This window comes from Electrona antarctica (assembly GCF_951216825.1).
Source record: "Electrona antarctica genome assembly, chromosome: 7".
Taxonomy (NCBI): Eukaryota; Metazoa; Chordata; class Actinopteri; order Myctophiformes; family Myctophidae; genus Electrona; species Electrona antarctica.
The window spans coordinates 32,686,593-32,698,636 of NC_136812.1; the positions used below are offsets into that span (position 1 = coordinate 32,686,593).

The following is a 12,044-nucleotide window of genomic DNA, read 5'->3' on the forward strand; positions in this document are numbered from 1 at the left end:
CCCATACAAAGCGCTCAGTGTAATTGATATTGTGAACAAAGATCATAAAATCTACCACCTAAATCGGATAAAAAAATAGTTAATTGGTCGACCTATTACATTCCAGGGGTCCATTATGAAGAGTTACATTCAGTGGAACCTCCCTTCTTCATTCCTTTTCTCTGGAAGGTAATTGAATTTCTAATAGAAATTTTAGTTTTTGAAATGACCTTTTTCAATCAAGGCTCTTTAATTGAAACTATATATTTTTCTATCACTGGGTGTTATTTAATTAAATGAAAATCAAAAATATATAGGACAGTTTCATCCTCAATTGTGTGCACATTTTGACAAAGGCTCATGTCTGGGTAGACGCTTGATACTGGGCAATTTCAACCGTTCACAAATTGACATATCACCTAAAAGTGTTTCCAAAATAAGTTTTTTGAATGAAATATTTTTTCCTATAACAATAGTTATGATTTTCAAAATAATAATTCCAAAGGAAATGGATCCAAATTAGATCACTGAAAAAAGTACAGAAGATAATGTAGACTGAAAACTTCAATGCAGTTTTGCCATGTATGGTGTTACTGTGAATAGCCTGCTGTCTTCAGCTAGCTCTGGGTAAAAGGCAAATCAAATTTATGGCAGCAGATTGTGGCACAAACGGCTTCATCCCTGTTAACAAGGAGCGAACACAACATGCAGACGAGACCCAGGTGCCACTTCAATTTCACCCCAGAGTTTGTTGCTTTCTATGTAATGAGCAGCTATCTGTTAATATTGTTTAATGCGATGAATCTTCTTTGATCCCATATTTTAGGTGCAGAAAGCATACGAGAAACAGTAAGAGTGGTGATTTTCTTAATAGCCCACCGTGTCAAAAACATATGTTTGGGCTGACTGTTAAAAACTGAGGTGACGGGGCTGATTCTAAAGAAAATAATAAGAACACCCAGTGAGTATTCCATCAACCACAACAGTATCTGACATAGAATAGTGGACAAATACTAGTGTGTCCCCAAAATGTATTTCTCTCACCTTAAGACATAAAGGAACATTCCTTGACGATTCCTTTAATGCAGCAGCTGCCGCTGTGTATCCCCCCCATCCCCCCGCACCCCCACCCCTGCCACCCCCGCCCTTCTCGATCCCCTTTTCTTTTCAAATCAACTTCAACATCTGGAGGAGGATAAGTCTCTGAAACTCCCTTTGTTCTGTGTCAGAACAATATTTGAGTTGGGCTGAGCTGTAACTTAGGGCAGCTGCCTCCGTCCGAGTAATATTTTGTCAAAAAATGAGATTTTTATTCTAATATTCGCCTATAATGACATAACCAATCGGGTTACCAGGATCAAAGTTGTTAATTGGGTGACTGTGTGCGTTTCAATATTGGTTTGAATTGAAGTAGACTTCTACAGCTGCTTTACCCATCCAGATTCAATGACCTGGAGCATTGTGCACATCAAGATCTAACCAGAAAAGTATGGCTGTATGCTGAAAACAGTGTGCTGGACTAAGCCCTGGGGAAGACTAGACACACGCATGCATGCATGCATGCACACACACGCGCTCGCGCGCACACACACATACTAGATTTTCAATTGAAAATGTTTTGCCATTGGCTGTCTGGCTTTATGAAAGATGCATGAAGAGGTCATGGTCAGATCATTAAAATATTCTTGTCACTGGTCCCCTGACAAATTTTATAAAAAGTGGGAAAGTGAAGATTTGACAACATTCTGACATGCATTTATAACATGTCATCTAATCCAGTGGTGCTGCTTTCACACACTAATAAAATCAGCCTAATGAAAGAGACCCAGGATACACAATGGATTATGTCAACTCGGTGTTGAAGCTCAACTACACAGGGTACAAAAAGTGACAGTATCTGACCAACAGGGACCAATAACTAGGGTGTGTGTGGGTGGGGGGGCATACCCGAGCAGCAGTTGTTTGTTTCAAATACGCCCTTGTGTGTATCACCCCCAGAACATAGGACGCGTTCTACATGCAATGTGACAAGACTTCCTCTATTCTTAACTTCTGCCTCTCTGGCTGCTGGGGGTGAGTGGGGGCTTCTGGCAGTGGCCTGACAGTGGAGCGTCTGACACAACACCCCCCCCCCCCCCCCCCCCACCCCCCCACACGCACACACACACACACACACACACACACACACACACACACACACACACACACACACACACACACACGATGATGCCTGCAAGACAACATGCAAGATGCCATCTGCCGGGGCCCCACCCCCTCCCGTCTCATTCTCTGCTGCCCCGAATGCCGCCATAACCACTGACAACGCAACAAGCTAATTAGGAGATTTACTGTGCTAATTACACATGCACAGAAGTGTTACTAGAGATTCGTATTTGGGGGTCTTCTCTGCGCGTGATTTACCCTCGATTAAAGGTAAATGTAGCATGTAAAACTGTGTGATTGTCTTTACACCCCTGTACAGACGATGATTTAGAATGACACCCGACAGACAGCTGGAATGGCTGAGGGCCACCTGACTTCTGAGGGGTTGGAAGGAAAGAGAAGCTCTCCCAGGCCCTGCAGCCAACGTGAGAAATGAGTTCTGTGGTGACGAGGCGATGCTAGACAGTAGATAACACCCACGATCCATAACATTCTGATGTACTTTCTCCATCAATTAAGTGACAAGCAACACCATGACTGCAAAGGAAACAACAAACCTAAAGGCCTCACATCCAACCACAATAGCTTGCTTTGATTAGAAACAAAATATTTTGTTGATCCCAAAAGCTGGAAGATTAAAATGAGTCACCAAAATATGCTGAAGAGGTTATTGGCTACATTATGATACCAGTTTTTTGCAAGAGGCTTGCAGTATGCTCTGTAAATGTACGCATTTTTGCAAGCAGGTTATTGGGAGAAGAACAAATAGAGATTTTGTTCACAATAGCCTGCGAAATCAGTTGTATTGCAACTGATTAGAAATTATGGATTCCAAAGAAAACCTACTTAAAGCCTTTACTTCCACACAAGGGTGTCATCATGAGTGATAAACTGTAATTCTCTCCACAGAGTTTGAAAATGTTATGCCCAGTGCTACATTCTATCGGCACTGACTAACTGTGTTCACACACACTGCTTCCAAACTTCAAACCCGCCATGTCTGACATTCACAAGGCCAACCTCAAACCACAAACCAACCCATTCCGTCCCGGTTTAGACACCATAAAAAACAAAATAGCATCTATCCTCAATGTGGGAAAACACAGATGGAATCACAGAACTAGAACATAAAAATGGATTTCATAACATGGAAGTGTGCGTAATTTGGAGATTTGAACATATTACTTGAGAATTGTTTGTCCATCGACTTTGTCTCTCTCCTAGTGAGTCTGCACCAGTCTGCACCAGCGCACACATCAGAAAGCATGAACAGGTATGAGCTAAATAGAAAATAGAGTGAGTAAAGTCAGAGGGATTATTCTTGGAATCATATACTGTACATCTGTAATGCTACTAGTGCACAATAGTGTACACTAGTGTACAATAGTTAGGAAACTTCAAGAACCAGCAGCATGCTCTCATGCAGCCATTCTGACTGAGCCACAGTTGCCTCGTTACCGGTGCAGGCAGGGCTAGGAGAAATTGTCTGTAAACCCACGGGGTCTCTACATATTAATGAACTGCTCCTCACAGGGGAATTATGGGACCGTCTCTTTTCCTTTCCTCTCCTTTTTTATGCTCGTTTGTTTAATTAAAAGAGTGTGTTTTAGGGAAATGAGCCGTTGTCTCCTGCCTCCAGGGCAGCTCTCACCATGAGTAGGGTGCTGACATTTAGCTGGGAACAGTAAGCTGCATTGCTAACAATGATCAAACCAGAGCCCTTGTTAAACATCACAATAGAATAGAGTGTTATTCTTGCCATTAAGATTCTACGGTTAATTTAGGCTGGTTGATATTGATAGCATAGCATACTGATTTGGAGTAAAAAGTAATCATAGGCCTACCGCTTGTGTTAACAGGCCCACGCCGTAAAAAGATAAATTGTGTTAATTCCTCACAGCCTATGAAAAAAGGATAGTACTGTCTACTAGTAGTACTGGATAGTACTGCTAAGATATAACTAAATATTAAAGGCATGAGGGCACCATGGTGGCTCACCTGGTAAAGGAGCATACATACCACATAAATTAGGTTATGTTCCTTCCCACCTTTCCTTTCTCTCATCAATAAACGCCCCCTTGCTCATCCACCAACCAAGATGTATTTAGAAGCAATTTTTTCTTTGCTTGTTTAAAAAAAATAGTATAACATTCAATGGCAATGAAACATGTATGTTCTTGTCTCCAAAACTGCAAATTTAAGTTTTTTGTAGTAGATTTCAGGAAAGATTTTGTATTTCTATTTTTCTAAAAATGAAAATGCATGGACAAAAAGACTAAAGTCCAAGTACATGATACAAGCCACAGAATGTAAAGGAAAAGCCATGGGTAGTGTTCAGATCCTTCATCATTAATAGCACTGAGATATCAGAGATACTTATCTCCTCTCTAACAATAACATGCAGATAAACAGGATATCCTTTGGCAAGAATCATTCCAGAGCACCCAATCTCCCAATACTTTATCCTTCTTGAATCACATTTACTCAAAGGCGCAGAATAAATGAGACCGAGCTTCCATTCAAAAGAGAAGCAGGCACACGGATTTTTCAGCATGAACCAATGACAGGTTTGTGGAGAATAAGACCACACTCAAATCCCTGTTTTAATTGCTTTTCTACAGTGGTAACAAAGGAGTAATTTACAATGAACTAGACCACATACAATACCATTCTCTGCTGGCTTGCCCTAGTTATTCGGTGAAAGAAACTTTTAATAAGTGCTGTGTAGATTAATTTTCTGATATGTTAAGCATTGTTCTGCATACTAATTGACACCGTTTTTATTGTGTATAGCACGTCTTTTCACGGAGGCATAATTAAGGGGCTTGGTGAGGCTTTTATGACACATATTAGAGCAGAAATTACCATTTTTGTTTGAGGGTTCAAATGACCAATGTTGTTTCTGACTTATTTATGTATCCCCACTTAATGTTACCCGCTCTCAAATACTGAGCATTCTAAAGGCATAGAAAGAGATGGATGGTTACATTGCAAATATTACAATTCACTTACTTTGTGCCTATTTGTTAATAGATTGACAAGCAGAGCAAATAGGAGGCCATCATATTTTCTTTACTTTGCTCTACACACGTTGATGTTATTTATTTCTATAATTTCACCGTTTTCTACAGTAAGAGGATGTTTTCCTGCTCGCCCTGTCTTTAAATAATCACCTGCAAGTGTAATATAATATCAAATTGGAAAGTGCTTCAATACTTCTCAGCTCTCATCTACCCCTCAGAAAAGACTTTCTTCAAATATCATAGATGGAAACATTGCACCCCCTTGTGTTTGAACATCATGTAAAAATGAGAAGTGCTTACCAAATGTAGCTTCAGTGATTCCAAGCTGACCAAGGACCAGATGGGGGTATGGGCATGCCTCGGGTCTGGGCATGCCTCGGGCTCCCCAGTGGGACGCATTGTAGCTAATGTTTGTCCCAGGAAAGGGAGAACTCTGATTCTCTGCTGGAACTGTTACCTCCGTGACCCGATTCCGGATGGATGAATGGATGGATTCAAAGATTGGGAAGCTCCTAAAAAAGCAACGTATAGTTATTCCACATCCTACAAATTAATCTAAACTCTGTCAAATAATATTGAATTGTCTCTAATTTGAGATTCTGAATATTTCACTATACCGGTCTAGTACTGTAATGTAAATTAATATGTATAATGAGTAAATTATGTCGGCTGTCTCCCTCGACCGACAGACATATTTGAAAACATGGCTGCACTACAATGATGATGGAGGTGCATCTAGTGTCCAATCAATAACTTAGTAGACATTGCCAACCAGCAGGTGAGCTACACAACACCAGGGTTGAAATGTTTAAATGGAAGAGTAGGGAGACCGCCTCCAACTGCTGCAGATAATTTGTTTCTATATGAATACAAAATGATGTCCCCCAATATAGTCTTAGAAGCATTAATGTAGGATTACCTGGCATACAGTAAGATTGACGCCATGCTGGACAACAATAAAATGAATTGTGATGAGCTCATCTGTTGCAAAAATGCGACAAAAATATGATTATGTGTGTTGCTATTCTTAACTTTCTAATATGATTGTGTGTGTGTGTGTGTGTGTGTGTGTGTGTGTGTGTGTGTGTGTGTGTGTGTGTGTGTGTGTGTGTGTGTGTGTGTGTGCGCGTGCGTGCGTGTCACAATGTGAACGGCATAACTGACTCCTGTACAGAATTAAACAAGAGTACAACATTACAATCACCACCCACCCCTTTTCCCCCTCACTGTATATGTTTCTTTTCCCTTTTTATGATTTCCTGTTTTGACTATATAGTAGTGTATATTCGTACGTCTCTAAATGTTTTGATGAATTGAAAATGGTGGGCCCTATTGTAAACAAGTGTAATGCTTTATTGCTTTTGTATTGAGTTGTACTTGAAATGTACTGTAATTCTGCAAACTGTTAATAAATCAATCAATCAATGAATCAATCAAAACACGTGAAATACCTAGAATTTAGGGGAAATAGCCTTTGACATAGGGTGCAACTTTTCATAAGGCACACAGAAGTGTACTCCTTTGGGAACACACACCCTTCAGGTTATGCAATACCAAGGAGCTGTTAAACCTTGGTGACACTGAAGTCAATCGAGTCTGAAGTCAATCGAGTCATTTGTATCTAATTTGGCGGGGGGGGGAACTTGTGCCATTTGTGCCATTTGTGCCACCCCGTATGGGTCTAAATTATTAATTATAAAAAATCACTTTTGACTCTGCATTGTTTAGGATCTTCAGTGTGTGATTCAGAGTTATGGGCCGATTTGAAATATTCTGGGTCTTCTTAGGCCTACCTATCATAGACATAATGGCTCCTCCAGCTCTGGGGCGTTTGTATCTCGGGTGTCATTTCAGAGAAGCCAATCAGAAGCAGGTCTTTACGTAACCCAGGGTGCGTTCGGATATACTGCAGGCACTGAGCACACTGGTGTGCCCTCTGGTCACTCGTTTTTTTCAAACAGACCCTAGATTCTGGCAAGTCCCGGGAAAGACACGCTGTGATTGGCCAGTAGTCACTTTGTGGCAGCGTGCCATATATGGCAGCCGTGATACAGGTCACTCCAATGAACTGCAGCGGCGAATGAGGCATCTAGGTGTATATAATTCTACCGACAGTGGGGAAAAAAAGTTCCTTTCTCCACCCTCAGAGACTTCCTGCTCATCGGAGGTGTCGTCGAGTTCAGTGTGACGGGGTTGCCACGTTACCGTTGCCAAGGGGCTGTTCCCGGTCTCCAGGGACTTCCTGTTTGCGATGTCGGGTCTCTATGTGGCGGAGTGTGATGTCACGTATGAAGAATCTCCAGATTGTCCAGGTGACGATGAGGACGATTCCCAGCAACCAGCACTGAACGATGAAGAATGGTATGGGAAGCATGATGGTGTTTGGGTCGTACTTCACCACGATGAGGAACTCTGTAACGATGATGGCCACCACTAGCCATGCCTGCTGACCCAGCTTTTTACAGAACCCTGGCTCGTCCATGAAGTCGTAGACCTCCCTCATGGCCACGCCTCCCACGTTAACTAAGAACACCAGTCTCAGAAGAATCAGGTAATGCTCTGGAGGCATCCACAAGACGAACTTCAGGTAGAACGTATTCAACTCTGCCAACAGGAACATGAAGATAATTCCTAGAACAGCCAACCAACGTTGCAGGTTTGATGCTGGATTCCATTCAAACTTCACCCAGCTGTATGGGGTGAACTGGAATGCAATGCGCTTAATCATACCCGTGTATGTAGGAATGTTCCAGAGTCCCTGCCACTGGTATGTTTTCAAAGACAACCAGCTGAGAGTCTTCATACCATAGTATATACCCAAACCGTTACAAACCAGTACGTCCATTATCCAGTGGTCCCACCAGCACTCAGAGAAGTTTGGTAGCTGATGTTCCAGACTGTACTCCAGAAACTCAAACATGACAGAGATAATCATACACATCCACCAATCACGAATCATCAAGGTCTTGATGTACCAACCCAGAAAGTGGGCGGGGACAAAGCCATCCATCTTGTCCCAGACGTTGTGGAAGGGGTCAGAGGGGCTTGCAGGGTCATAGATGAGACAGTTGCCTCCATAATCTCTCTCTGGCAGTGGAACTCCCAGTTTCGGATCAATGAACTTCATAAACCCTCTGCCATCGTGCGCCGTCTGAAAAAGGATGAAGATGAGAAACAGTTCATAAACAACTGACACACACAACCAGAATCTCCAATAGGCCGGGTGAGGTCTGGTGAAGGGTCCATCTTTGGCCTGGGTCACGCCAAAACACAGAAACACCAGAATACTGGCAACAATACCTCTCTTGATATTATAAGTTGTGTTGTGTGGTGTATCATCCAGAAGAGTCGCATACACAAGAACACATGTGAGAATAAACAATACTGTTACTGTATGAGCACGCCAGAAAAACGTGTTTGTTCCATCGTCTTCTACTTCAGATTCTGTATTCCTCCTTGTCAGATTTTCCATGGCAGTCAGCCGTTTCATCTGCTTGGCTTTTCTCTGTAAACTGTGATTCACAGACCTTTGCCCGGCGGCCACCGATATTTCCACAGACCAGTTAATCTTGTTTTGATTTTCTGATAGGAACAGATATGAGCCTTTCATCTCTGTCTTTATTGCATTTCATTTAATGCTTTATTCACTCAAATAGCCTTTGAGATTAAGAGGGCAATATTAGACTGAACGTGATGTATGAAATGATGTCACTTACTTGAGGAGGGGTTTAGTCAGTCATCTATGTATACATGACATATCTATGACGACAAATGTATCAAATAAAGGTTAATGGTTTATAAAACATTATGTGAAAAACATATAAATCTAGAAATGCACTCTATCGAGCTGCCAACTTGCGCAACCTATCTCTGACTTGTCAACTTACTGTCCCTCCCTCCCTACTGTATATATAACTTTGAAACTCAAATTTGTTACGTCATCCACATATGTCCGTTTTTAGATAAATTGATTGGCTGATTGGATTGGCCGAGCGACGCCACAAAAGACAATACACAATCCCTGATTGGCCGAGGGTGTCAAGGACAATTCACAATCCCCGATTGGCCGAAGGAATCACGCAGCCGAATACAGTACTTGCGCTGCTCTGCTCGCGCAAGTAGGTATGTGCTGGACTACTGTAACTGTGCACAGAACAGTGCTGATTAGTCCCGCAGTTTTGGAGATTAACCATGAGCTGGGAGGGTCATGCACACATCTTGAGATGCATTGGGATATAACATTGTCATGTCCAATGATGACAACATGCCACGGCCAACATATAGACCTTACCCTCATTGCCCTGTGTCTTTTCCTATGCACAGCTTTGTGTGTTTGTGTGTATGAGCACGAAATGTGCTCACTGCGCAGCTGATTGGCTGAGCACGGAATGTCATGTATGATGATAAGAGCGCCCATCACTTCACACGAGTGTGATTTTTAAGGGGCGCTAGCCTCTTCTATAAACAGCTTTTGTCCCCACACGTCTCAAGATTTGCCATTGACAATGAAAGGGGAATAACGTTCAAATGTCTGCTAAATCTTTGCCATTGACCATGAACGGAGAAATGACGTCACAATTCCTCTAAATATGACGTAAATTAAACATCAAAACATTAAACGCCATTGACATTGAAGGGAAAATTTACGTCATATGTAAACGAGCAAATCAGCCAACTAATCACAGGCAACAGGCATTCTAATTGGCCAGTATGAGATGATGCATGATGATGTATGATGATAAGAGCTGATAATTCCAATAAATATGACGTAAATTAAACATCAAAAACATTAAACGCCATTGACATTGAAAGGAAAACTTACATCATATGTAAACAAGCAAATCGGCTAACCAATCACATGTTGGTGGGAGCGCTTGGCCAATAAGGGACCACCTTATGTACCTTATGTAGCAATGTCAAATGCCCGCTAACATAAATTGATGTACGATGACAAGAGTGCCCCTCATGTGTGTTTCATATACACGGACAACCCCAAAACATTGCCATAACATTTAAATTCCCCGGAAAGACAGATAGAAGGAGGAAGGGAGGGGGGTAGACCTCTACTGAGCGCACCGTTCTAGTTACCACCTTTCTTGTTACTTATTGTCTCCACCAGGCCGAAGGCGTGTGGCCGAAGGCGTCCGTGTGTCCGTCCGTCCGTCCTTCCGTCTGTGAACAGCTAATCTCCGGCACCGTTAACCCGGTCGATGCCAAATTTTGCACACACACTCCCTTGATGCCAACGATGAACCTCTGCCCCAAAAATTTCAGAACGGCCTGTTATAGCGCCACCAGGAGGCCGCTTTATGCAAAACAAGTTTTTGGACAGTACACCTACAGATTTTGTCCAAACATCACGCAAATTGGTACACAGTCTCTCTAGAGCCATTCAACGAAACGGGTCTTTCAGATTTCTCAGACTCCATCCTGATTGGCTTCCAAAGTTCGCAGGAGTGCTCAGTTTCAAACAAAATGCTGCAAATCATGAACACATCGTGTGATTTCCGTGAAATTGTGCACGCACATTCCCACTAGGCCGAGGAGGAAATGCCACATGAATATTTTCAACTCAGCCTCATGGTGGTGCTATAACTGGCCGAAAAGTGTTTTTACCTCTAACTGCACGGATCTGTGGATAACTTTGTATGCCAACTCCCTAGAGGCCAAGGAAAAACCTTTGCCTGGAATTTTTCACATCTGCTCTTTATAGCGCCACCAGGAGGCCGACATATGTAAAACACATTTTCTAATATCACTCCTTCAGATTTTATCCAAATCGGTACACATGCTCTTCATAGTCATGTGATCAAGACGGGTTTGTTTGATTTCTCATAATCCACCCTCATTGGCTATGATTGGCTTATAAACGTTTCAGTAGTAGCCCGCTTTGTACCCGTCTTGTACAAATCGCCACAACTACTCAACGCAGCGTCCGATTGTGGTGAAACTGTGCATGCATATTCCCACTAGGCTTTGGAAGAAATGCCACTTGACAGTTTTCAAATCAGCCTCATGGTGGCGCTACAACAGGCCAAGCCGCGTCACACACACGTTTATATTGCTCCTAAACATTTTGCCAAACATCACACACACACTCCTATCCTCCTGGTGGAGACCTGTGCCCAGAAGGGCACTTTTTCTAGTTTAGCATATATTCATTCCAACATGACCAACATTGGTCACTAATGTGATTAAATGACTGTGGGTCAAATTGCTTTCATACTGTGGACTTTGTCCCCCTCCTGTGAACAAATTGAATATTACAGGTGAAAATCAATGAAACCAGTCACCAATGTAACCAATAGTAGTTGGCAACTAATAATAGTTTGGCAAGAAAATCACTTGTGTGAAGCGAGCGACGCCTTTTATGTGGCACCCCCTACATCTTAGTTTACTGTGGCACCCACTACGACGTAAGTTTGCACAGAAAAAACTGTTGCATAGACTTTGTCCGCAAGTCTACGGACACACAAAGCCACGCGTTCCTTGGGCTGCTGTCTTATAATGGAACGGAAGTAGCCTGCTTTTTGTGCTCATCTTGTTTTCCATTCTTTACGGAGGTGCAAATGTGTAAGCCTGCATAAACAAGATTTTCATTGTGAAAATGTCCTTACAGCCAACATACACTGCTGGACTGGGAGGTGTAGACAACAACATTTGTCTCTTCAGTTCAGTTGCAAGAACAGGGGTGCCTGCACTTTTTTGACTTTGACTTGAAAATAGTTTAAAAATGTACCTGAAGGTGTTTTGGAATAGCGGTGCTGGCATTACATAGTAAAGTAAGTAAGTAAGTAAGTAAGTAAGTCAATTTTATTTATATAGCACCTTTCACAGAGAGGACTCACAAAGTGCTGTACATGCAATAAAATACAAAAC

General features: G+C 42.2%; 1 protein-coding gene across 1 annotated transcript; it reads right to left on the bottom strand.

Annotated features, from left to right (window-relative positions):
- Nucleotides 1-7,344: 7,344 nt before the first annotated feature.
- Nucleotides 7,345-8,124, bottom strand: LOC306926202 (phosphatidylserine synthase 2-like; the record flags this gene model as incomplete). Its single annotated transcript, XM_079505463.1, has 1 exon — nucleotides 7,345-8,124. One exon carries the CDS (start codon nucleotides 8,122-8,124, stop codon nucleotides 7,345-7,347), a length of 780 nt encoding a protein of 259 aa, XP_079361589.1.
- Nucleotides 8,125-12,044: the final 3,920 nt, after the last annotated feature.